This window comes from Oncorhynchus gorbuscha, linkage group LG10 (assembly GCF_021184085.1).
Source record: "Oncorhynchus gorbuscha isolate QuinsamMale2020 ecotype Even-year linkage group LG10, OgorEven_v1.0, whole genome shotgun sequence".
NCBI classification, from domain to species: Eukaryota; Metazoa; Chordata; class Actinopteri; order Salmoniformes; family Salmonidae; genus Oncorhynchus; species Oncorhynchus gorbuscha.
In genome coordinates this window covers 94,792,447-94,820,232 of record NC_060182.1, presented here as the reverse complement: position 1 = coordinate 94,820,232, position 27,786 = coordinate 94,792,447, and the positions used below count along the sequence as shown (strand labels likewise).

The following is a 27,786-nucleotide window of genomic DNA, read 5'->3' as shown; positions in this document are numbered from 1 at the left end:
AACACATGTATCACTAGCCACTTTAACTATGCCACTTTGTTTACTTTGTCTACACACTCATCTCATATGTATATACTGTACTCGATACCATCTACTGTATGCTGCTCTGTACCATCACTCATTCATATATCCTTATGTACATGTTCCTTATCCCCTTACACTGTGTATAAGACAGTAGTTTTGGAATTGTTAGTTAGATTACTTGTTGGTTATCACTGCATTGTCGGAACTAGAAGCACAAGCATTTCGCTACACTCGCATTAACATCTGCTAACCATGTGTATGTGACAAATAAAATTTGATTTGATTTAGAGCGTTGGACTAGTAACCGGAAGGTTGCAAGTTCAAACCCCCGAGCTGACAAGGTGCTTTCGTTCTGCCCCTGAACAAGGCAGTTATCCCACTGTTCCTAGGCCGTCATTGAAAATAAGAATTTGTTCTTAACTGACTTGCCTGGTTAAATAAAGGCAAAGAAATGTGCTTAACTCACAATCTGCATGGACTCACTGTGTGCAATAATAGTGTTTAACATGATTTTTGAATGAGTACCTCAATCTGTAAGGTCTGTCAGTCAAGCAGTGAATTTCAACCACGAAGACCAGCGAGGTTTTCCAATGCCTCGCTGAGGGAGGGCACCTATTGGTAGATGGGTAAATATATGTATATTTTTTTAAAGGCGGCAGCGTAGCCTAGTGGTTAGAGCGTTGGACTAGTAACCAGAAGGTTGTGAGTTCAAACCCCCGAGCTAACAAGGTACAAATCTGCCGTTCTGCCCCTGAACAGGCAGTTAACCCACTGTTCCCAGGCCGTCATTGAAAATAAGAATTTGTTCGTAACTGACTTGCCTGGTTAAATAAAGGTAAAAAATAAATAAATTTAAAAGCAGGCATTGAATATCCCTTTGAGCACTGTGATGTTATTAATTCCACTTTGGATGGTGTATCAATACACCCAGTCACTACAAAGATACAGGCGTCCTTCCTAACTCAGTTACCGGAGAGGAAGGAAACCACTCATATTAAAATGTTCCAAAAAACGCATCCTGTTTGCAATCGTAGAGGAAAACCTGGTTTGGTCTGTTTTCCAACAGACACAGGGAGATGAATTCACCTTTCAGCAAGACCATTACCTAAAATGTCAAATCTACACTGGAGTTGCTCAGCAAGAAGACATGCAATGTTCCTGAGTGGCAGAGTTAATATGTATGAATGTTTTTATTTGATTTTTTTTTTACAAATTTGATCATGTTTCTTCCACTTTGACAGAGTATTTTGTGTAGATCGTTGACCCCCCAAAAAATACAATTAAATCCATTTCAATCCCACTTTGTCACACAACAGAATGTAGAACAAGTCAAGGGGTGTGAATACTTTCTGAAGGCCCAGTATATATACACAGACCCAGATGTGTGTTCTGAAGGCCCAGTATATATACACAGACCCAAATGTGTGTTCTGAAGGACCAGTATATATACACAGACCCAGATGTGTGTTCTGAAGGACCAGTATATATATACAGACCCAGATGTGTGTTCTGAAGGCCCAGTATATATATACACAGACCCAGATGTGTGTTCTGAAGGACCAGTATATATACACAGACCCAGATGTGTGTTCTGAAGGCCCAGTATATATACACAGACCCAGATGTGTGTTCTGAAGGACCAGTATATATACACAGACCCAGATGTGTGTTCTGAAGGACCAGTATATATATACAGACCCAGATGTGTGTTCTGAAGGCCCAGTATATATATACACAGACCCAGATGTGTGTTCTGAAGGACCAGTATATATACACAGACCCAGATGTGTGTTCTGAAGGCCCAGTATATATACACAGACCCAGATGTGTGTTCTGAAGGACCAGTATATATACACAGACCCAGATGTGTGTTCTGAAGGACCAGTATATATATACAGACCCAGATGTGTGTTCTGAAGGCCCAGTATATATATACACAGACCCAGATGTGTGTTCTGAAGGCCCAGTATATATACACAGACCCAGATGTGTGTTCTGAAGGCCCAGTATATATACACAGACCCAGATGTTGGGAGGCTTCTCTAAAATGATGTTGGAGGTGGCTTATGGTAGAGAAATTAATATTAAATTCTCTGGCAACAGCTCTGGTGTACATTCCTGCAGTCAGCAAGCCAATTGCTCACTCCCTCAAAACTTGAGACATCTGTGTTGTGTGACAAAACTGCACATTTTAGAGTGGCCTTTTATTGTCCCCAGCACAAGGTGCATCTGTGTAATGATTGTGCTGTTTAATCAGCTTCACCATCACCTGTCAGGTGGATGGATCATCTTGGCAAAGGATAAATTCTCACTAACTGGGATGTAAACAAATTTGAGAGAAGAAAGCTTCTTGTGACTGGGAAAATTCTGGGATATTTTATTTTAGCTCATGAAACATGGGACATGTTGCGTTTATATTTTTGTTAAGTGGAGTGCCATCCTCTTTTGTATGGTAATTATACTGCCATCGTGTGGCAGTAAGCAGTGTTGCATTCTGAGTTTAGGCGTTTCCATTGCGTTATCTTGCTGGAAGAGAGGAACAACTCGGCGGAAAACCTCTCTCTCTCCAGCAGGTGGCGTTATATTTCGTTGTTTCAACCATCAAAGCAAGGAGTGTTTGTATGAAGGTCAATGAGTGTCGAATTTAATAAACCAGAAAACATTATGGCTTATTTGCTACGTGAGGTTTATTTGATCAACTAGAAGTTTTGTAATGCATACATTGTTACAAGTGTACTGATATAAGTAGGACACGCGACATCCCGGCAACTTTGAGACGAAAAACACTTTTATATTGGAGTTGTCTTGCTGAAAGCATAACATCTCTCTCCATTGAATACAGTTGTTTGACTTCAAGAACCCAAAGATATACACCGGGGGAGCTAGCCCGCCGTGCCGCTTTGTGGACAACGACTCCCATTGTCAGGGCGGAGAGACATGTAAATCTTGTCAGTGTATCTATAACATTTGCTGCCCCTCTGACAGCGGGAAGACAGAAATCCGGTCACAGGACCCTTCACGCCACGTCGCCGGTGCTGTACGTCACTATGAGCGTGGGTTTCAAAGTGCACGGAATACCGATATCACTATGGATTTATATTTTTATAGTTTACAATTGCACTTTCATATCAATACATAATGTTGCTTTATTTGAACTAAAGGCTGCTAGCTACCAAGTGGCTGGGCCAGTTTAAACCCAAAAGTGAACGATGTGTGAGGCGTCAAGTTTCGCTTGCTAACCAACCAACAACGTCAAAGCCAATCTACTAATTAGTCATTTTACCTGAAATATGAAATGGATCATGACTCGATTTAATCTACTTTCACTGCGATTGGTTAATCAACATGCAACATATCTTGTATACTGTCAATCACTTAGATAAATTATTTGTGTTTAGATGAACAAAATCATATTAACTGAGCCTTGCCTGCCCTTTCCCTCTCCATTTTCAGTGACTGTGGTGTGAACTACAAAATAAATGCAAACCAATACTTCCGGGTCAGAATGATCATCATCAAATCAAATCAAATGTATTTATATAGCCCTTCGTACATCAGCTGATATCTCAAAGTGCTGTACAGAAACCCAGCCTAAAACCTCAAACAGCAAGCAATGCAGGTGTAGAAGCACGGTGGCTAGGAAAAACTCCCTAGAAAGGTCAAAACCTAGGAAGAAACCTAGAGAGGAACCAGGCTATGTGGAGTGGCCAGTCCTCTTCTGGCTGTGCCGGGTGGAGAATATAACAGAACATGGCCAAGATGTTCAAATGTTCATAAATGACCAGCATGGTCCAATAATAATAAGGCAGAACAGTTGAAACTGGAGCAGCAGCACGGTCAGGTGGACTGGGGACAGCAAGGAGTCATCATGTCAGGTAGTCCTGGGGCATGGTCCTAGGGCTTAGGTCAGTTGAAACTGGAGCAGCAGCATGGCCAGGTGGACTGGGGACAGCAAGGTGTCATCATGTCAGGTAGTCCTGGGGCATGGTCCTAGGGCTTAGGTCAGTTGAAACTGGAGCAGCAGCATGGCCAGGTGGACTGGGGACAGCAAGGTGTCATCATGTCAGGTAGTCCTGGGGCATGGTCCTAGGGCTCAGGTCCTCCGAGAGAGAGAAAGAAAGAGAGAAGGAGATGATTAGAGAACGCACACTTAGATTCACACAGGACACCGAATAGGACAGGAGAAGTACTCCAGATATAACAAACTGACCCTAGCCCCCTGACACATAAACTACTGCAGCATAAATACCGGAGGCTGAGACAGGAGGGGTCAGGAGACACTGTGGCCCCATCCGAGGACACCCCCGGACAGGGCCAAACAGGAAGGATATAACCCCACCCACTTTGCCAAAGCACAGCTCCCACACCATAGAGGGATATCTTCAACCACCAACTTACCATCCAGAGACAAGGCTGAGTATAGCCCACAAAGATCTCCGCCATGGCACAACCCAAGGGGGGGCGCCAACCCTGACAGGATGACCACATCAGTGAATCAACCCACTCAGGTGACGCACCCCTTCCAGGGACAGCATGAGAGAGCCCCAGTAAGCCAGTGACTCAACCCCTGATCATCAATGATCATGCCTAAATACTTTGATATGCATGCTATGTGTGAGAGTTGTACAGTAGTAGACCTCTGCGAGCTGTATGTGTGAGAGTTGTACAGTAGTAGACCTCTGCAAGCTGTGTGTGAGAGTTGTACAGTAGTAGACCTCTGCAAGCTGTGTGTGAGAGTTGTACAGTAGTAGACCTCTGCAAGCTGTGTGTGAGAGTTGTACAGTAGTAGACCTCTGCAAACTGTATGTGTGAGAGTTGTACAGTAGTAGACCTCTGCAAACTGTATGTGTGAGAGTTGTACAGTAGTAGACCTCTGCAAACTGTATGTGTGAGAGTTGTACAGTAGTAGACCTCTGCGAGCTGTATGTGTGAGAGCATTTCTGTCTCTCCCAATACTTCACAATATGTAGACTTCTTCAACTACCGCAAACGTACCCATCTGAAGCCAATATGTGTATGACATTGTGTGAGTTTTACAGTATACCTTGCTACCATAAACTGTAAGTGTGTGATCCGCTCTCTCTCTCTCCCAATGTGATTCATAAGAAAATCTTTTTTTTAAATTACTTTGGTATCAGAGTTGCTGACTTCATTAAAAACTGTTGAGTTGATGGATTTTGGTTTGAATCAAATGAACGAAATGAGTCGGAAGATTAACTTTTTTAACTGAACGAAGTCGACTGTCCGACTGAACGAGTCGACTGGACGACTGAACGAGCCGACTGGACGACTGAACGAGTCGACTGGCCGACTGAACGAGTCGAATGGACGACTGAACGAGCCGACTGGACGACTGAACGAGTCGACTGGCCGACTGAACGAGTCGAATGGACGACTGAACGAGCCGACTGGACGACTGAACGAGTCGACTGGACGACTGAACGAGTCGACTGGCCGACTGAACGAGCCGACTGAATGACTGAACGAGTCGACTGAACGAGCCGACTGAACGAGTCGACTGGACGACTGAACGAGCCGACTGGACGACTGAACGAGCCGACTGAATGACTGAACGAGCCGACTGAACGAGCCGACTGAACGACTGAACGAGCCAAACTTCCTATCACTAATACTCTGCTTGTTCTCAACGCAGTTTTTAAATATTTATTTAAATAATATAAGAAAATATAAAAAACATGATATTTATTTAGAAAACAGTACAAATATAGACCTGAACATATTTGGTTTATTCTGTATTCTATTGAAATGCAACAAGACACACAGGAGAACACTTAGAAGGTGGTTTGACATAAATTGTCATTGTTCTCAAGTCTGTCGTTTCACTGTGTGGGCCAACGTCATCTCTCTGCTGGGTGAGAGCTGAGATATACCCCCTACCGTGTCATGTACCACCGCCCACCGGTGAGCTGGACCGCCCCCCCACCGTGTCATGTACCACCGCCCACCGGTGAGCTGGACCGCCCCCCACCGTGTCATGTACCACCGCCCACCGGTGAGCTGGACCGCCCCCCACCGTGTCATGTACCACCGCCCACCGGCCCACCGGTGAGCTATACCACCGCCCACCGGTGAGCTATACCACCGCCCACCGGTGAGCTGGACCGCCCCCCACCGTGTCATGTACCACCGCCCACCGGTGAGCTATACCACCGCCCACCGGGAGAAACGCTGTTTACAGAGTGTCCCGACTAGTGGTTTTCAGTGTTGAAAACACAACACCAAGTGGACGTCTATCCGGTCAGCTGTTTTGAGAGTCAAACTCGGAATCATTTAAAACAAAAACAAAAAAGATCACAAGGATATCATCATCAACAACAACAGTAGGATTCAACGTAAACCATAGATAGACACGTTACACATATTGCTACCTTCTTGTACCCAGCAAGCTCATTACAATGGGATCCAGAGCGTCAACGTTACTGAGAGAGGAGGAGATTGAAGAAATCAAAAAAGAGACCGGCTGTAAGTTAAATTGTCCACTTTTACCAATGCCTGTTAATTAGCTGGTCAACGTAGTGCTAACTAACTTGCTAGAGAGCATTATTGTCTCTACTGTAGTCAACTTGCAGTTAGATGACAAACTCGCACTCTATAGAGTAACCTGGTTTACTATATATTTTTTAGCTAGTTGGATTAGTGTTTGTACATTACACCAGTACGTACTAGTTAGTGTGTTGTGGTGAGATGTTATGTGTTTCTCTTGTCCCTTGAAATGAGCTGATCTGTGGACTGAACAGAGACAGTTATATATATATATATATATATATATTATAGTGTGACTTCACACTGTTCTCTATCTGGTTCCTGGGCTGTACTAAACCCCATACATATGCGTTGTTCCAGGAGATCACAGCAAAGAAACAAACTAACGTTAGCTGCTTTAAATTATGAACACATTTGGTTAATTTAAAAGAGACAAACTATAAATTCCCTTCTCAGTTACATTATTTTTGTTGTTGTTGTACTTTAGCAGGCGCTTTTATCCAGTGTGACTTAGCTGGTGCACCCATCTAGGTGAGACAACCACACGTAGTAAGGACGTTTTTTCCGCCCTCAAAAGTAGCGCTTAGTAAAGTCAGTGCTACAGTATGCTACATTACTGTACTCCTTTGTGTTTAAAAGGTTGTAGTATGTTGGAGACGTGAGGCATTTAGAAACATAGTCCCAACAATCTTGTCACTTTGTGTTTCTTTGTAGTTTCCCACAGCCAGATCACCCGGCTCTACAGTCGCTTTACCAGCTTGGACAAAGGAGAGAACGGCACGCTCAGGTACAGCAGCACTGACATATACATACGTGTGTGTGAGAAACACTCAGTAACTACTGAAATAACCAGAAGGTGGATATGAGATGTCTGCAAGACATTGGTTCATGATTACCCTTCCTCTCAGTATTTACTTCCCCTGTAACATCATCAGAGCCAACTGGGTAATATGCAGGGAAACTGTCTGCCAACCAGTGAATATCGCTGAGAGGCAAGTGACCATTTTCCCTACTTGAAAGTGGCAATGCGAGTATATTCTGAGCCCGTGTGGTTTTGAAAATTGCGTGCACATTTTTTAAGTTTGTAGACTCCGTTCTGTGCGCACACAATTCCGTTGGACAAAAGGCTTTCCTCTTGGCTCATATCCTGACGACACCGCCCGTATCACGTGCGCGAGCGTTCCAAAATCAATGTATGCGCAGCTGGTTTGGGTTCCGTGTCGGGCATAACCTACAGTGGTGTATTTTACCACTGGGTAAGAAGGTCTAGAACCATATTTTTTTTGTTTTTGTCCTGGGTGTCGGTCTAGTCTGACAACACTGTTTGTATTATCAACAGCAGCAGTTGCTTGAGTCTGTGTGACTGGCCCTCACTACATAGACATCTCCTCCCGTCAGATCTAGTGCACGCGTGACAGCAAACGTTAGACTAGATAGACCTTATTGACTGTTCTCAATGTTCCCTCCCTCTCGGACCTTCAGAGGAAAAATGGTCACCTTTTAGTCACAGCACTTCTATCTCTCCCAGCCACACATTTTACAGTGTCTTTGAAATGTTACTGACTATTAAGCTGGGGGTGTGGGTCAGTTTCAGGTCACTACATGACTGTAAACACTTGAATGTAGGCATACTACTGCGTGTTTACACATAGCCAGTTCTGTGTCCTCTCTCACCGAAGCATCCAGTCTGCGTTATGGTATACAGTGGGCCTGGCTAAAGCCAGTGTGGTGAATCCAAGGTGACTTGGGTCCTAATCATTCATCAGTTGACACAACACTACAGCCACGTCCACTCCCCTGAGTTGAATATCTCACCCGCACACACCACCTTGGCCACGTCCGCTCCCCTGAGCTGAATACCTCACCCACACACACACACACACACACACACACACAGCTGAATACCTCACACACACACACACACACCACCTTGGCCACGTCCGCTCCCCTGAGCTGAATACCTCACCCGCAGACACACACACACACACACACACACACCACACACACACACACACACACACACACACACCACCTTGGCCCGCTCCCCTGAGCTGAATACCTCACCCACACACACACACACCCAAGCAGACTCTCAATGTCATTTGACTGTTCAGCAGACTCTCAATGTCGATTTGACTGTTCAAGACGCAGCGAGTCAATATTTGGAATCAAAGCATACGGCCAAATGAACATTTGAATCATTGTCATATCATCACACTGTTCAGTGTCCTGTCAGTGATATCTGTCCATTTGTCAGGTAGTGTAATGTGGGGACTAATTCTTCGCCTCCGAGACCTTTATAGATCAACATTCCATTTTGTTGTCACGGTGTTCATCTTAACTGTCCTCACACTGTCTGTCTGGTTTGTGTAGTCGGGAGGATTTCCAACGGATACCAGAGTTGGCCATCAATCCTCTGGGAGACAGAATCATCAATGCCTTCTTTCCTGAGGGGTGAGTCGTCTCTGTGCCCTTCACTGTTTTCCTCAAGGTCGCACATTGCCGGGAGTCACTCTTACTACAATAACAACAACAACCATTTTTAGTTACACATTAAACATATGTTTAAACATTTATTTTGTTGGAACAGGGTTACAAATGAATGGTTTGTGTGTATTTGACAACTATTTAAAAGTTTAAGAGAAAACGGCACATTTTAAAGCTAGTTTCTGTACACATGGTGATTTTGGATCTTTGAAATGGACATGAAAGTTCCGTGTTTTTATTGACAACATGACTTAGATCGGCTTCTATCATTACATTCCCAACACAACCAGTGTGTAGGTGACTTAAATCTAGCTGTGGCTTACAGTGGTTACTGATCCTCTGGAGTCTAGAGCGCGTCTGGTTCACAGCAGATTGCTGCATTATAGCCTGGTCCTAGATCTATTTTGTGCTGTCTTGACCACTTGTATGGTTATTTTCACCATAGAATTTAGTAAGAAGGCACAAACGGATCTTGAACCAGGCTAGAGCATGACTGGAGAACAGCTGTCCAATCGGGACAGGGGACTGTTGTCTGCAGTGTGGACGTTTACCATTCCACTGTAATTGACTTCGCTGTCAGTGGCATCACACCGACCATGGTTTTGTGTGCCTGTTCAAGGCACTTCTCAACGAATGACCCACGTCTGTCTGGTTAGACTGAATAAACTGGCCTGGTAGAAGAGGGTCGCATTGGTCTGAGGTGTAGTGACCTCGAGTCTTAACTTAGTGAAGGACTGTTTTACTGTATGGCTAGGAAGCAAATGATACAGTTTAAGCTTTCACTACCGTACCCTAGAAATGATGCTCAGTCTTCTTATATGTAGGCCTCTGTAGTAGCCTACCGATTTGAGTGGTGCTTGACTGGAGTAATTGTTATTTGACTGTGATGAAGGATTATTTATGAAATGGGCGTCAGTAACTGTTACTTTCACCCCACTTGGTCGGACAGGGAGGACCAGGTCAACTTCAGGGGCTTCATGAGGACGCTGGCTCACTTCCGTCCCATAGAAGACAACGAGAAGAACAAGGACCCCATTGCCTCCGAGCCGCTCAACAGCAGGAGCAATAAACTGCTCTGTGAGTCAGAGGCTAGGCCCTAGCCTGGTCACCGGTGTGTTTGTACTGTCTTGTCAACAAGATGGCACAAACAGTCTGGGCACATCTAGCTTGGATCCCAGAACACTTGAGTATTTCTCTATCACCTTCTTCCACTATTCTTTATTTAAAAAGAGCTTGACATTATTTTGATGATGGACGTTAAAAATGCTTTTTGAAATGATGCCTTAACATTTAAATTCTTCCATCTCTTCTCCAGTTGCTTTCAGGCTGTACGACCTGGACAGAGATGATAAGATCTCCCGTGACGAGCTGCTACAGGTCAGGATGGGGTCAAGGTTCAAATCACACACTCTTGGGGGCTGCCCAACATTTTGTATTCATATTTTTTAAAGTCTGATGTTTTTAGGCGGTAAGTCTCAAGACCTCAAAAGCGTATTGCCATCGGAGAATCGGGGCGTTACTGTTGTGGAGTATGTATCAGGAGAATAAATACCTAGATCTACACTAGAGCTGAATAACAAGCTCCAAGGGAGAGATTCTGCCTTTGCTGAAAACAGAGAGACCTTTGTCTTGGATTTGTTACGCAAGTCATGTTGTAATCTGAGCCGACTGGAGTAAATATAGACACTGGAAGAAAGGGCTCCTTTAGTGATCACAATATTTTATTATTAAACTTCTAGAACATTTAAATTCAAAGGAAGAGGAAGTTGCCATGTACTGAGACAATTGTGTAACTTTCCAACCCCAACTAAATGTTTTGGGCTACTTTTTGTGCAGCCCTCCTCTTCTGCAATCTCTCCTTGTATTGGTTGGGCAGTTCCCAATGATGTACGACCTGTGTGTCTAGGTGGGCAGTTCCCAATGATGTACGACCTGTGTGTCTAGGTGGGCAGTTCCCAATGATGTATGACCTGTGTGTCTAGGTGGGCAGTTCCCAATGATGTATGACCTGTGTGTCTAGGTGGGCAGTTCCCAATGATGTATGACCTGTGTGTCTAGGTGGGCAGTTCCCAATGATGTATGACCTGTGTGTCTAGGTGGGCAGTGCCCAATGATGTATGACCTGTGTGTCTAGGTGGGCAGTTCCCAATGATGTATGACCTGTGTTTGTCTACCCCCCACCCCTGGTGGGCAGTTCCACTTATATTCATGATGTATGACCTGTGTTAAGTCTAGGTGGGCATTTTGCCCAAGGAACTTTGATGTATGACCTGTTCCAGGTTCTTAGAATGTGGGCTGTGAACATGTTTATTCCAGGTTCAATGATGTTATGACATGTTTATTCCAGGTTCTTAGAATGATGGGCTGTGAACATGTTTATTCCAGGTTCTTAGAATGATGTTTGCTTGGAACATGTTTATTCCAGGTTCCCCACCCCTAGAATGATGGTTTGGGAACATGTTTTTGTTCTTGAATATTGTTCTGTTTATTCCAGGTTCTTAGAATATTCAGTCCAGGTTCTTAGAATGTTTATATTTGACTACATGTTTTTCCAGGTTCATTTTGCTGGGAACATGTTTATTCCAGGTTCATGGTTCTGGAACATGTTTAAGTTCTTAGAATGATGGTTGCTGGGAACATGTTTATTCCAGGTTTTAGAATGATGGTTGCTGGGAACATGTTTATTCCAAGGAAATGGTTGCTCAACATGTTTATTCCAGGTTCTTAGAATGATGGTTGCTGGGAACATGTTTATTCCAGGTTCTTAGAATGATGGTTGCTGGGAACATGTTTATTCCAGGTTCTTAGAATGATGGTTGCTGGGAACATGTTTATTCCAGGTTCTTAGAATGATGGTTGCTGGGAACATGTTTATTCCAGGTTCTTAGAATGATGGTTGCTGGGAACATGTTTATTCCAGGTTCTTAGGATGATGGTTGGTGGGAACATGTTTATTCCAGGTTCTTAGAATGATGGTTGGTGTGAACGTGGTTTATTCCAGGTTCTTAGGATGATGGTTGGTTTATTGTAGGATGATGGTTGCTGTGAACATGTTTATTCCAGGTTCTTAGGATGATGGTTGCTGTGAACATGTTTATTCCAGGTTCTTAGGATGATGGTTGGTGTGAACATGTTTATTCCAGGTTCTTAGAATGATGGTTGGTGTGAACATCTCTGACGAGCAGCTGGGCAGCATCGCTGATAGGACCATCCAGGAGGCCGACCAGAACGGAGACAACTCCATTTCTTTTAATGAGTTCATCAAGGTTGGAAACTTTTATATTTGGAAACATGAACTATTACCTAACCTAGAATCAGTGTGAATCATACTGTAGTGTTCAGGGCCGTTATCAGCACAGGACCTCCTGTGTAACAAATAGTGAAGATACAATTAGCAAAATAATAATTATATATGCGTGTATAATTTATTTGACATGAACACACCTAGTCAGGATGTTTTCATCTTTTTTTTTTTGTCAAACAAATCAAATGTTTTTATTTATTTTTTAAAGTAGGCTGCCTGCACACGTTTGTCCACCTCAAAAGACTTCCAGCCACCGAACGAACACGTCACTTGATGAATGGAAAGGGACATCTGTTACAAAACAAGCGAGTGTTTTAGAATTACACTAAACAAAATAATACACAGTGTTGGTGCCATGTTTCATGAGCTGGGGGGGGGCTGACTTTTTCCAGACGCATAAAAAAGCTTATATCTCAAATGTTGTTCACCAGTGTGTTTACATCCTTGTTAGTGAGTATTTATCCTTTGCCAAGAAAATCCATCCACCCTGACAGGTGTGGCATATCAAGAAGCTGATTAAACAGCATGATCATTACACAGGTGCACCTTGTGCTGGGGACTAAAAGACCTCTTTTGCGCAAATTTGTCATAACACAAATGCCACCGACGTCTCACGTTTTGAGGGAGTGTGCAATTTGCATGCTGACTGCAGGAATGTTCACCAAGAGCTGTTGCCAGACAATGTAATGTTCATTTCTCTACCAAAAGCTGCCAGGGAAACCTGAAAATGGGCTTCGATATGAGACTCTCCAGGGATGACTAGTGTAGCCACACATATTATTATTTATCCATGATCGAGGGCTGGGGATGTTTGTTTAATTAGGAATATGTTTTTATATTTACCACTAGCAGTACAAATTGCGTTTTAATCAAAGTTTGACTTTGTTGCATATAGTGGGACCCATGTCTCATTCAGGGGAGACCCCGGGCCCCCTCTAATTTGCAGTTTGCCTGAAATGTACATTATGTTGTCAGTTCTACAGTACTGACTGTGTTGCGTTGAGTCCCCTGTTGGTATTTAGAGAAGGTGTGTTTGTGAGTTAAACTGAGGTAACGTAGTATAATGTTAATCACTGCAGGTGTTGATGGTCTTGTTAGACCGAGGTAATGTCTCATGTTGTGCTTAATGGCCCGTGTTGTTGTCGTCCTCAGGTACTGGAGAAGGTGGACGTGGAACAGAAGATGAGCATCCGCTTCCTGCACTGAGACACTAATGGGCTTCCTGACAGGACTGTCTCTGATTGGCTGGACCCTCCACCTTCACAATGCCCGTTGGACCAAGACCCAAGCTATGTCCCAAATGGCACCCTATTCTCTATGTATTGCACTCATTTTGACCAGTGCCCATAGGGGTCTGTTATGTAGTGCACTCATTTTGTTTAGGTCCCAAGTCAAAAGTAGTGCACTACATAGCAAATAGGATGCCGTTTTGGACGCAGCCTCACACCCATCTCAACACTATGCACTCTCTCTCTGACCCCTCCAGTACTATGCTCTCTCTCCCCTCAACTACTGACCCCTCCTCCAGTACTATGCTCTCTCTCTGACCCCTCCTCCAGTACCTCCTCCAGTACTATGCTCTCTCTCTGACCCCTCCTCCAGTACTATGCTCTCTCTCTGACCCCTCCTCCAGTACTATGCTCTCTCTCTCCAGTACTATGCTCTCTCTCTGACCCCTCCTCCAGTACTATGCTCTCTCTCTGACCCCTCCTCCAGTACTATGCTCTCTCTCTGACCCCTCCTCCAGTACTATGCTCTCTCTCTGACCCCTCCTCCAGTACTATGCTCTCTCTCTGACCCCTCCTCCAGTACTATGCTCTCTCTGACCCCTCCTCCAGTACTATGCTCTCTCTGACCCCCTCCTCTCTGACCCCTCCCAGTACTATGCTCTCTCTCTGACCCCTCCTCCAGTACTATGCTCTCTCTCTGACCCCTCCTCCAGTACTATGCTCTCTCTGACCCCTCCTGACTATGCTCTCTCTCTGACCCCTCCTCCAGTACTATGCTCTCTCTCTGACCCCTCCTCCAGTACTATGCTCTCTCTCTGACCCCTCCTCCAGTACTATGCTCTCTCTCTGACCCCTCTGATGCTCTCTCCCTGACCCCTCCCAGTACTATGCTCTCTCTCTGACCCCTCCTCCAGTACTCTGACCCCTCCTCCAGTACTATGCTCTCTCTCTGACCCCTCCTCCAGTACTATGCTCTCTCTCTCTCTCTCTCTCTCTCTCGCTCTCTCTGCCTCTCTGTGTATGTGTCCCCTCCTCCAGTACTATTGTCTCTCTGACCAAGGATTTGGTAGAACAGATAACGTTGTAGTTTTTTAATGATTTCTGCTCTGTAAACTAAAGGGACTACATGCGTGCCTTGGGATGTTTTATGTTGACTCTATCACGTCTCTCAGAGATGGAGCCTTATTTATTGTTTAGACCGGTCAAGGTTGAACTAGATCTCAATGTTTATTACCAAGGCTCTCTGTGTTACAACACCTTCATGACATAAGACATATAAAACATGTGGTGTCGTTCCATGTAAGGTATAGCTTTATTGTGATGTTAGCCAGGGCAGAAAAGGCCAAATCTATCCTCTTTATTTAAGATGATGTTTTGTATATAAAAGTGTTTCTGCTTGCTTTGTTAGTATGAACATGCAGATGTAAAAGATATGTCCATTTCTCTTTAAGGTGCGATGTGTTCTTGCTAACGAGGAATGATGTGCCTTCGTTTCTCCCTGAGCAACGACTTGTTTCCCAACCTCAGTCCCCCCCCCCCCCCGTCCTCCCCTCTTGGGTGCATGTTTTGGGTTTCTGCCCTAGCTGCACTACGCAGCTGATTTCAAATATCCAACTCCTTATCAGGCTTTGATTACCTGAATCAGCGGTGTAGTGCAGCTAGGAGGACAAACAAAATGTGCATCTGGGGGGGGGCAGGATCTGACTCCAAATGCCACCCTATTCCCTTCATAGTGCACTACTATCGACCAGAGCCCTATTCCCTTCATAGTGCCCTCCTTTTGACCAGAGCCCTATCCCCTTCATAGTGCCCTACTATAGACCAGAGCCCTATCCCCTTCATAGTGCACTACTATAGACCAGAGCCCTATTCCCTTCATAGTGCCCTATTCCCCATAGTTTTGACCAGAGCCCTATTCCCTTCATAGTGCCCTCCTTTTGACCAGAGCCCTATTCCCTTCATAGTGCCCTCCTTTTGACCAGAGCCCTATTCCCTTCATAGTGCCCTCCTTTTGACCAGAGCCCTATTCCCTTCATAGTGCCCTCCTTTTGACCAGAGCCCTATTCCCTTCATAGTGCCCTCCTTTTGACCAGAGCCCTATTCCCTTCATAGTGCCCTCCTTTTGACCAGAGCCCTATTCCCTTCATAGTGCCCTCCTTTTGACCAGAGCCCTATTCCCTTCATAGTGCCCTCCTTTTGACCAGAGCCCTATTCCCTTCATAGTGCCCTCCTTTTGACCAGAGCCCTATTCCCTTCATAGTGCCCTCCTTTTGACCAGAGCCCTATTCCCTTCATAGTGCCATTTGGGACCAGCCCTATTCCCTTCATAGTGCTTCCTTTTGACCAGAGCCCTATTCCCTTTAGTGCCCTCCTTTTGACCAGAGCCCTATTCCCTTCATAGTGCCCTCCTTTTGACCAGAGCCCTATTCCCTTCATAGTGCCCTCCTTTGCCCTATTCCCTTCATAGTGCCCTCCTTTTGACCAGAGCCCTATTCCCTTCATAGTGCCCTCCTTTTTAAAGCCCTATTCCCTTCATAGTGCCCTCCTTTTGACCAGAGCCCTATTCCCTTCATAGTGCCCTCAAATTTGACCAGAGCCCTATTTATCCCTATTTTGTTTCCCTTCTTAGTGCCCTCCTGAGCCCTAGCACCACAGCCTATTCAACCGTTCATAGTGCCCTCCTTTTGACCAGAGCCCTATTGAGTGAATCTTGGCCATTTGGGACTCAGTATAAGCTTCCTCAGTGTTTGTTAAAGAGGCCACGCTAGTATTGTCGGAAACTATTTTGCAACAACCCTTTTTGTTTTTGAGAATTCATCTTTTTTAAATATTTTTTTTACCCACTTTAGTGCCATGGTGTTGGTCTCCCATCCTTCAATATCATCAGGGTCAAATGGGAACTAAGTTATCATGTTATTTTGTTTTTCTTACGGGTCCACCTGCCTAGCAACAGCCAGTCAACCGTTAATGCCCATTTCTCGTATGAGTCCCAACTGACGCACTGTGTCCTATATAGTGCACTACTTTGAACCAGAGCTCTATGGCCCTTGATTAAAAGTAGTGCTCTGTGTAGGCCATTTATAATGAAAAAAAAAGCCTTCTGTATTTGCCCTGGTCAAAAGTATTGCGCTACAGAGAATCGAGTGCCATTTGAGAGGCAGCCCTTGTGACAGTCCTGACCCTAGCTGGTCTAATGACCTGCCTCAGACAGTCCTGACCCTAGCTGGGTCTCAGGACCTGCCTCAGACAGTCCTGATCCTAGCTGGGTGTCTGGACCTGCCTCAGACAGTCCTGACCCTAGCTGGTCTAATGACTTGCCTCAGACAGTCCTGACCCTAGCTGGTCTCAGGACCTGCCTCAGACAGTCCTGACCCTAGCTGGTCTAATGACCTGCCTCAGACAGTCCTGATCCTAGCTGGGTGTCTGGACCTGCCTCAGACAGTCCTGACCCTAGCTGGTCTGGACCTGCCTCAGACAGTCCTGACCCTAGCTGGTCTAATGACTCTAGTCTAGTGTAACACAAACCTCCATGATCAAAAGAAGATTTCAGTCATTGTGAATCAACCAAGAGAGACATTGTAACCTAATATATTTAAGATCCATACCACTGTTCCATGTTTTTATTGTTGATTTATCATCAGGTTAGACAGGTACTTTTTGATGGAGAAGTGAAAAAGCATTTGAATTTATGTATTTGAACCAGAAATGCCAAATGTATGACAGAACCAGCGTTCATTTAGCTATATGTGATTGTGTACACAGGATGTTTGGTCAAATTTGAGCATGTTTATAATATACCTGACGTAATAGTGGAATGACAATGTTGAGCCGCGGCTTTTGTGGAGCGATGGGTAACGATGCTTCGAGGGTGACTGTTGTCGATGTGTGCAGAGGGTCCCTGGTTCGCGCCCGGGTATGGGCGAGGGGACGGACGTAAAGTTATTCTGTTACATTTTGGTACACCAGCTTCAAACAGCTGTAAAAAAAAAACTATATTGTTTTGTTATTGAAGGGATATTTCACAGCGATTTCTAGACGGTATAATGATTCCCTACGCTATTCAGTGCTTGTTTTAGCACAAAACTAAAGTTGAGCGAACAGTATAGAATATTAGCAACGAGGAAAAGAGAAGGCTTTCTATTAGATGACAGCCGGAGACGGAACAGAACAACGGATGCCGCACCGGCGGGAGAAATCAATAGGCCAATATCCACCATTGTTGTGATTGGCTGTGATAAGTAACACAGGTGAAACGCTCCTATTAGCGCCAGCTATATTATGGACATTTTCTGAAAATACTACATTCCTGTGTAGCACTTTTTTAGGTTCACCAGATCCTTGATGCTGGACGTAGAGATTATTTATCATCAATTAGTTATATTAATCAATGTGACCAATCAAGCATAACTCAAATGTACGATATATTTATAAAATAATTTATCCTGTGAAAAGTTAGAATTGTAAAAAATGATTTGATTGAAATAAAACAGGTGCCATGCTTGCTCAAAGTTACCTTTTTTTGTCTTGTTACAAATCCCATTGTATTTTAATGGTCACATACACGGCCTAATAATATTCATCCATGTACGCTGTTCGTCTTTTTAGTTTTCGTTGCTCCGAGCAAGGTCTGGGATGTCCAAGACGAGCTATATAGATTGCCAGCTTGTAGTCCTAAAACCCAGAATTAAGTTACCTCAGGTTTGTTCAGCCATCCCTATGGGGAAAGTGAACGGGGAAAATAATAGTTTTTTGGAATTAATGACCGGAAATAAGGTCAGAGGTTAACACGGGTTTAGGCGATCTTGTACGTTTTGTTCTGAGATGGCAGCAGTCAGTTAACATGACATTTATGAATTATGAAGCCTTTATATGTGCTTTGTTTGATTACGTTCTTCAAAATTCACAAAGTGACGTTAGCTGATAAAGATTCTCATAGGCTTAAGACATTTGATGCGTTCTGATCTGTGTTTACCACACATATTATTGTCGGTGTTTATACAACAACAAAAAACACGCCATTAATTTTCCTCATAGGCTTTGTCCAGCAAACCATGGCGGAGTTAACGTCTACAAAAAGACGGCAGTAACGTTACAAAAAAATCCCATGTTTCATGAACTAAAAAAATTAAAGATCGCAGAAGTGTTCGTTACGCACAAAAATAGCTTTAAAAAAAAAAAAACTTTCTGTGTACGAATCTGTTGACATCCCTGTTTGGATTATCTTGGCAAAGGACAAATACTTCCACCTGACAGGTGTTGCAGAGCAAAAAGCTGATTCAATAGCATGATCCTTGCACAGGTGCATGTAATTAGCTTGCTAACTGCAGGAAATGGTAGAGAATGTTTATTTCTCTACCATTTTAGAGAATTTGGCGTGTAACCACGCCAGCCCAGGACCTCCACATCCGGGCTTCTTCACTTGCGGGCTCGTCTGAGACCAGCAACCCAGACAGGTGGTGGAACTGTGGGTCTGTATAAACTCAGAGAAGCTCATCTGTGTGCTTGTCGTCCTCACCTCACCGCAGTTCAGTGTCGTAACTGACGACAGTGGGCAAATGCTCACCTTCAATGGCCACTGGCACGCTGAAGAAGTGTGTTCTTCACGGATGAATCCCGGTTTCAACTGTACCGGGCAGATGGCTGACAGCGTGTGTGGGCGAGCGGTTTGCTGATGATGTTGTGAACAGAGTGCCCCATGGTGGTGGTGGGATTACGGTATGGGGCAGGAATAAGTCACGGACAACAAACACAACTGCATCTTATCGATGTCAATTTGAATGCATAGAGATACAGTGACGAGATCCTGAGGCCCATTGTCGTGCCATTCATCCACCACCATCACCTCATGTTTCAGCATGATAATGCAAGGCCCCATGTCGCAAGGATCTGTACACAATTCCTGGAAGCTGAAAATGTCCCAGTTCTTCCCTAGCCTGCATACTCACCAGACACGTCACCCACTGAGCATGTTTGGGATGCTCTGGATTCACGTGTATGACTGAGTGTCCCAGTTCCTGGCAATATCCAGCAACTTCCCACAGCCATTGAAGAGGAGTGGGACAACATTCCACAGGCCACAATCAACAGCCTGATCAACTCTATATGAGATGTTGCGCTGTATGAGGAAAATGGTCACTTCTGATCCACGCCTCTACCTTTTTGTTTTAAGGTATCTGTGACCAATAGATGAATATCTAATGCAAATCCACAGATTTGGGCCTAATTAATTCATTTCAAATGGACTCATTTCCTTATATGAACTGTAACTTAGTAACATCTTAAATGGTTGCATTTAGATTTTTATTCCGTGTATTTCTCCTTTATACAGTATTTGTAATGGGAGGAAAACTGAGGGACGGGGTTTAGGATGAGTGTCAGTTTTTCCCGGCATCTTCGTAGAAAGCTATGCCAGAGATATTAGAGCAAGGAGGAGATTGTTAACGATCTATTTCACTTGCGTTGTGCAATGTAGACATGTTTTCCACGCCAATAAAAGCCTTTGAATTGAATTTATAGGAAGTCCATTAGGCAATGAATGATTGAAAAATAACAGGCTACCCAGCAGACTGTCAACCAATCGCGTTCACGTTATCCCGCTGACCCGCGGTTGTTAAACTACTCGTCACGCAAATCCCTTCCCAAAGTCAAGGTATTCGTCGAAACACGTGCCTATTTTCCTCGGAAGTGCGTAATGTCACCATTCCAGAGCTATACAACATTACAAACAGCAAGACTAATTATCTCACATCTTGGAAAATATTTTGTAATTGTATACATCTTGTTGACGAAATTTCTGTTAATGTTATGTTTTTGAGCTTTGAAGAAGACTCCTTGAAGGAGCCAGCTCCTCTGTCCCAGAATGCACCGCGCAGCTCAAGTGGCGTTTCCCTTCTCCTCAAAATGATCTCTGACGATGGGAGAGTTAAAAAAAAAATGGCGTCGAACGGTGGGGACCGTGGTGCTTGCAAAAAAAAAAATCCACGGGACCCGTACAACGACTGACGGACAACACCCGGGACATTAGCGTTTACTGATTATTTGTGGCGGCTTGGATGTCTTTCAGTGAGTACTGTTAATGAGTATTGTAGTATTTTAAACGTAGCTATAGGTGGTTGGATGATCGGTGTTTGCGAGATGGGCACTCAGAGCCCTTTGTTTAACTGTGAACTGTATAGACGCGGCATACTCTATTCAATTGAAGTGTAGGAAGTTTCTGATTAACTTCACCAGACGGCTTTGTGCAATTCAGCTCCGACTCCATCGATTCGTCCAAGGTCAATACTTTATTTATTTTTAAATGTAAATTACCGTATGCACTTGTACCTGTTTGTCCTCTGTAGTTGCGTGCCTTACTTTGTTGGCTGAAATCCACCCCCCCCCACAATAAACGGTAATGAAATACCATATCACGACCACCGACCGACCTACGTGCATAAAGATGGCACAATTCATATGACCTCATTGTTTTAGGGCTCTCCACTGACTCGAAACTATGGCGCGTTACATTTTTCAAAGTGCAAATAAATCAGCACCATTTACACTTACATTTACATTACATTTACATTTAAGTCATTTAGCAGACGCTCTTATCCAGAGCGACTTACAGATTGGTGCATTCACCTTATGACATCCAGTAGAACAGTCACTTTACAATAGTGCATCTAAATCTTAAAGGGGGGGGGTGAGAAGGATTACTTACCAAACAATCCAAACACAACAATTTAAAATATTTTTTACTAAGTTTCAGTTCATATATTTGGAAAGCAGTCAATTGAAATGGATTAATTAGGCCCTAATCTATGGATTTCAAATGACTGGGAATACAGATATGCATCTTGTTGGTCACAGATACCTTTAGAAAAAGGTCAGTATCTGGTGTGACCACCATTTGTCTCATGCAGCGCGATACATCTCCTTCACACAGAGTTGATCAGGCTGTTGATTGTGGCCTATAGAATGTTGTCCCAGTCCTCTTTAATGGCTGTGTGAAGTTTCTGGATATTGGTGGAAACTGGAACACGCTGTTGTACACACCGTTCCACAGCATCCCAAACATGCTCAACGGGTGACGTGTCTGGTGAGTATGCAGGCCATGGAAGAACTGGGACATTTTCAGCTTCTAGGAATTGTGTACAGATCCTTGTGACCTTGTGGCCTTTTTTTGTCCCCCCAGCACAAGGTGCACCTGTGTAATTGCATTATCATGCTGAAACATGAAGTGATGGTGGCAGATGAATGGCACGACAGTGGGCCTCAGGATCCCGTCACGGTATCTCTGTGCATTCAAATTGACATTGATAAAATGCAATTGTGTTTGTTGTCCGTGACTTAGGCCTGCCCATACCATAACCCCACCTCCACCATGGGGCACTCTGTTCACAACATTGACATCAGCAAACTGCTGGCCCACATGACTCTATACACGCTGTCTGCCATCTGTCTGGTACAGTTGAAACCAGGATTCATCTGTGAAGAACACACTTCTCCAGTGTACCAGTGGCCATCGAAGGTGAGCATTTACCCATTGAAGTCGGTTACGATGCCGAACTGCAGTCAGGTCAAGACCCTGGTGAGGACGACGAACACACAGATTGTTTCTGTAGACATTCTTTGGTTGTGCAAACCCACAGTTTCATCTGCTGTCTGGGTGGCTGGTCTCAGACGAACCCAGTTTCATCTGCTGTCTGGGTGGCTGGTCTCAGACGAACCCAGTTTCATCTGCTGTCTGGGTGGCTGGTCTCAGACGAACCCAGTTTCATCTGCTGTCTGGGTGGCTGGTCTCAGACGAACCCAGTTTCATTAGCTGTCTGGGTGGCTGGTCTCAGACGAACCCACAGTTTCATTAGCTGTCTGGGTGGCTGGTCTCAGACGAACCCACAGTTTCATCTGCTGTCTGGGTGGCTGGTATCAGACGAACCCACAGTTTCATTAGCTGTCTGGGTGGCTGGTCTCAGACGAACCCACAGTTTCATTAGCTGTCTGGGTGGCTGGTCTCAGACGATCCCGCAAGTGAAGAAAGTCGGATGTTGAGGTCCTGGGCTGGCGTGGTTACACGTGGTCTGCGGTTGTAAGGCCGGTTGGACGTACTGACAAATTGTCTAAAACAACGTTTGTTGAGTGGCTTATGGTCGAGAAATGAACATTAAATTCTCTGGCAACAGCTCTGGTGGACATTCCTGTATTCAGCATGACAATTGCACGCTGTCTCAAAATGATCATGTCTCAAGTTTAAACAGGTGCACCTTATGCTGAGGACAATAAAAGGCCACTAAAATGTGCAGTTTTGTGACAAAACTGCACATTTTAGTGGCCTTTTTTTGTCCCCCCCAGCACAAGGTGCACCTGTGTAATTGATCATGCTTTTTCATCAGCTTCTTGATATGCCACACCTGTCAGATGGATGGGTTATCTTGGCGAAGGAGAAATGCTCACTAACAGGGATGTAAAACAAATCTGTGTCTATGTACAATTTCTGTGATCTTTTATTTCAGTTCATGAAAACACTTTACATGTTGCGTTTTTATATTTTTGTTTTTCAAATTGCCAGCGTCCTTGAAGCTAGAATTGGGATCACGTATGCTCTGCTAAAGACCGTACCAATAAAAAACAGTGGAGGAGAGTCATTGTACAGAATGAGGAATTTGTGGCAAGTGCCTGACGGCCGCCATCTTTGACCTCCCACATTTTAGAGCAACTGCATTGAGCAAACAGTCCGCGGTTGTATTTGATTAACATGTATTGAATAGGTATGGATATCTGCAAACAAAGGCATGCAACTACAGAGGACAAACCAAGGTACACGGTGGGCGTTTTTCATAATGATTGACCTTGGGCGAAACGATTTAAGTCAGAGCCACTCCGTTGGTGAAGTCCCATCAAACTACCTTCACTGTGGTTTTTAGTTGGCTACTAGCTAGCAACTCAACATCTGTAGCAATAATTATTGGTTTCTGTTTTTTACTATGGTCATGTCACGGGTTTCTATATTTGTTTTTCATAATAGATCATTTGGATGACATTTGTGAAAGGTTGTTTATGCAATTTATATAGCTAGCTAATTTCCTAGCTATATATATTTTTAAAATGGGGTATTGTTTGTTCATCCAGTCTTTCTCTCCAGCTTCTAGACAAGAGCTTCTCTGACAGTGCAAACATCGTTTGACAAAGGTCAGTCCTTTTAGCCATCATAATGATATGTAGCTGGCCATCATAATGATATGTAGCTGGCCATCATAATGGTGTGTAGCTGGCCATCATAATGGTGTGTAGCTGGCCATCATAATGGTGTGTAGCTGGTCATCATAATGGTGTGTAGCTGGCCATCATAATGGTATGTAGCTAGCCATCATAATGATGTGTAGCTGGCCATCATAATGATGTGTAGCTAGCCATCTTAATGCTGTGTAGCTAGCCATCATAACTCTGTAGCTAGCCATCATAATGGTGTGTAGCTAGCCATCATAATGCTGTGTAGCTGGCCATCATAATGCTGTGTAGCTGGCCATCATAATGCTGTGTAGCTGGCCATCATAATGCTGTGTAGCTAGCCATCATAATGGTATGTAGCTAGCCATCATAATGGTATGTAGCTAGCCATCATAATGGTGTGTAGCTAGCCATCATACTGGTGTGTAGCTAGCCATCATATGTGTAGCTAGCCATCATACTGATGTGTAGCTAGCCATCATAATGGTGTGTAGCTGGCCATCATAATGGTGTGTAGCTGGCCATCATAATGGTGTGTAGCTGGCCATCATAATGTCATCATAATGGTGTAGCCATCATAATGGTGTGGAGCTAGCCATCATAGCTAGCCATCATAATGCTGTGTAGCATCAGCCATCATAATGCTGTGTAGCTAGCCATCATAATGCTGTGTAGCTAGCCATCATAATGGTAGCTAGCCATCATAAGCCATCATAATGCCATCTCATACATAAGTCATGTAGTAGCCATCATAGCCATCATAATGGTAGCTGCCATCATAGTTGGCTCATCATAATGGTGTGTAGCTGGCCATCATAATGGTGTGTAGCTAGCCATCATAATGGTGTGTAGCTAGCCATCATAATGCTCTGTAGCAAGCCATCATAATGGTGTGTAGCTAGCCATCATACTGGTGTGTAGCTAGCCATCATACTGGTATGTAGCTAGCCATCATACTGGTGTGTAGCTAGCCATCATAATGATGTGTAGCTAGCCATCATAATGCTCTGTAGCTAGCCATCATAATGCTCTGTAGCTAGCCATCATAATGCTCTGTAGCTAGCCATCATAATTGTATGTAGCTAGCCATCATAATGGTATGTAGTTGGCCATCATAATGATATGTAGCTGGCCATCATAATGGTGTAGCTGGCCATCATAATGGTGTAGCTAGCCATCATAATGGTGTGGAGCTAGCCATCATAATGGTGTGGAGCTAGCCATCATAATGGTGTGTAGCTAGCCATCATAATGGTGTGTAGCTAGCCATCATAATGGTGTGTAGCTAGCCATCATACTGGTGTGTAGCTAGCCATCATACTGGTGTGTAGCTAGCCATCATACTGGTGTGTAGCTAGCCATCATACTACATTACATTACACCAATTTGTAAGTCGCTCTGGATAAGAGCGTCTGCTAAATGACTTAAATGTAATGTAAATGTAGCTGGTCATCATAATGGTATGTAGCTGGTCATCATAATGGTATGTAGCTGGCCATCATACTGGTGTGTAGCTAGCCATCATAATGATGTGTAGCTAGCCATCATAATGATGTGTAGCTAGCCATCATAATGCTGTGTAGCTAGCCATCATAAGCCATCATAATGCTCTGTAGCAAGCCATCATAATGCTCTGTAGCTAGCTAGCCATCATAATGGTGTGGAGCTAGCCATCAGCCATCATAATGGTGTGTAGCTGGCCATCATAATGGTGTGTAGCTGGCCATCATAATGGTGTGTAGCTAGCCATCATAATGGTGTGTAGCTGGCCATCATAATGGTGTGTAGCTGGCCATCATAATGGTGTGTAGCTGGCCATCATAATGGTGTGTAGCTGGCCATCATAATGGTGTGTAGCTGGCCATCATAGAATGTATGCACACATGACTGTAAGTCGCTTTGGATAAAAGCGTCTGCTAAATGGCATATATACACATGACTGTAAGTCGCTTTGGATAAAAGCGTCTGCTAAATGGCATATATTATTATTATTATAATGGTGTGTAGCTGGCCATCATAATGGTGTGTGTAGCTAGACATCATAATGGTGTGTAGCTAGACATCATAATGGTGTGTAGCTGGCCATCATAATGCTGTGTAGCTGGACATCATAATGGTGTGTGTAGCTAGACATCATAATGGTGTGTAGCTAGACATCATAATGGTGTGTGTAGCTGGCCATCATAATGGTGTGTGTAGCTAGACATCATAATGGTGTGTGTAGCTAGACATCATAATGGTGTGTGTAGCTAGACATCATAATGGTGTGTGTAGCTAGACATCATAATGGTGTGTGTAGCTAGACATCATAATGGTGTGTGTAGCTAGACATCATAATGGTGTGTGTAGCTAGACATCATAATGGTGTGTGTAGCTAGACATCATAATGGTGTGTGTAGCTAGACATCATAATGGTGTGTGTAGCTAGACATCATAATGGTGTGTGTAGCTAGACATGTGCTTTTTCATTGCACTATTCTCACATTTCTCAAATCCCAAAACAGATGCAAACTAAATGAGTGCCAGACTGCCAGGTGTGGGGGAACTGTCCTGTGGACCACAGGTCTCCCATGCCAGACTGCCAGGTGTCGGAACTGTCCTGCGGACAACAGGTCTCCCATGCCAGACTGCCAGGTGTCGGAACTGTCCTGTGGACCACAGGTCTCCCATGCCAGACTGCCAGGTGTCGGAACTGTCCTGCGGACAACAGGTCTCCCATGCCAGACTGCCAGGTGTCGGAACTGTCCTGTGGACCACAGGTCTCCCATGCCAGACTGCCAGGTGTCGGAACTGTCCTGTGGACCACAGGCCTCCCATGCCAGACTGCCAGGTGTGGGGGAACTGTCCTGCGGACAACAGGCCTCCCCGTGTGAGACAAGTCTGGATTTAGGCCACCATCACCCAACTGTCAAGCTTCACAGCTGTTGAAACCAGAGATGGATCAAAGTCTGTGTCATCATCAATGGATCAAGATATCAACCTCTGCCACTCTTCACTAAAGAGAGGACCGCTTCGGGGATGTGTGGGATACAGGAGAGACTGGCTACCACTTATACAGCCCCAGGCCGGGTCTGTCTCTCTCTCCTCACGTAGCTGTCCGTCTCCTCTCTCCTCACGTAGCTGTCCGTCTCCTCTCTCCTCACCTAGCTGTCTGTCTCCTCTCTCCAACCTAGCTGTCCGTCTCCTCTCTCCTTATAGCCAATAATGATAACTGCAGATCAGGGCCCGTATCTACAAAGCGTCTCAAAGTAGGAAGGCTGATTTAGCATCAGTTTGACCATAATGAATCACAATGTATAGACAGATCCTAGATCAGATTGAATCAGATTTTATAGACAGGTCCTAGATCAGCATTCTTAGTCTCCACCACTCCTTGTAGTTTGAGCCTATTTCTTTCATAACTAGGGGTCAAACAGGAATAGTGTAGTCTTTTACCGCCCAATTTGACCACTACTCTTCTGTTGTCCGAACCAAGGCAATTCACCATTTTTATGGTATAGATCTAGGTATAGATCTGGATGTACGGGGATCAGTGGTTTGTTGTTTTTCCTGAATGCCCTTATCCCCAACCTTTTACAAATATATAGTAAAACTTTCAGTAGACATTGTAGCAAGGATCTGGTGTTGACACCCTGTAATCTCGCATGTCAGACATTACAGCCACACAGTAAAGTTTTGTCTTTGAAGTATTATGCAATATTCTGAGACACTCCTCTGGCTCTGTGAGATTAGATTAGCAGCCACGTGATTGGTTGAAAGATGGAAATTTCTCTCTACCTCATTGACATGTTTGGCACCATGACAGTTGGGTGCTTTTCGACATGATGAAAACGCCGTAGAGACCAACAGAACACTAGTCCCGGTCCTACGGAGGGAGGTTAATGAATTTTACATGCCTTCCTTTAGACTTCACGTCATATAAAGTACGTACCATTATAACCTACTGTACCAAAATTCACAGGACACAATTCATACTTCGCCCTGCTCCTCCCCCTTTTCCCAGAATGATTTCGATAACCTTGTCAACAGGGT

At 44.3% G+C, this 27,786-nt stretch overlaps 1 protein-coding gene and 1 long non-coding RNA gene across 2 annotated transcripts; both read left to right on the top strand.

Annotated features, from left to right (window-relative positions):
* The first annotated feature begins 6,232 nt into the window (after positions 1-6,232).
* Positions 6,233-13,815, top strand: LOC124046783 (calcineurin B homologous protein 1). Its single transcript, XM_046367534.1, has 7 exons — positions 6,233-6,507; positions 7,243-7,315; positions 8,902-8,982; positions 9,965-10,092; positions 10,331-10,392; positions 12,159-12,281; positions 13,472-13,815. The coding sequence occupies exons 1-7, from the start codon at positions 6,441-6,443 to the stop codon at positions 13,523-13,525; spliced, it is 588 nt and encodes a 195-aa protein (XP_046223490.1). The 5' UTR covers positions 6,233-6,440; the 3' UTR covers positions 13,526-13,815.
* Positions 13,816-20,448: 6,633 nt separating this feature from the next.
* Positions 20,449-26,436, top strand: LOC124046788. The gene is made up of 3 exons (XR_006841064.1): positions 20,449-20,610; positions 23,669-23,715; positions 26,259-26,436. It is a non-coding gene; the product is annotated as an uncharacterized LOC124046788 (long non-coding RNA).
* Positions 26,437-27,786: the final 1,350 nt, after the last annotated feature.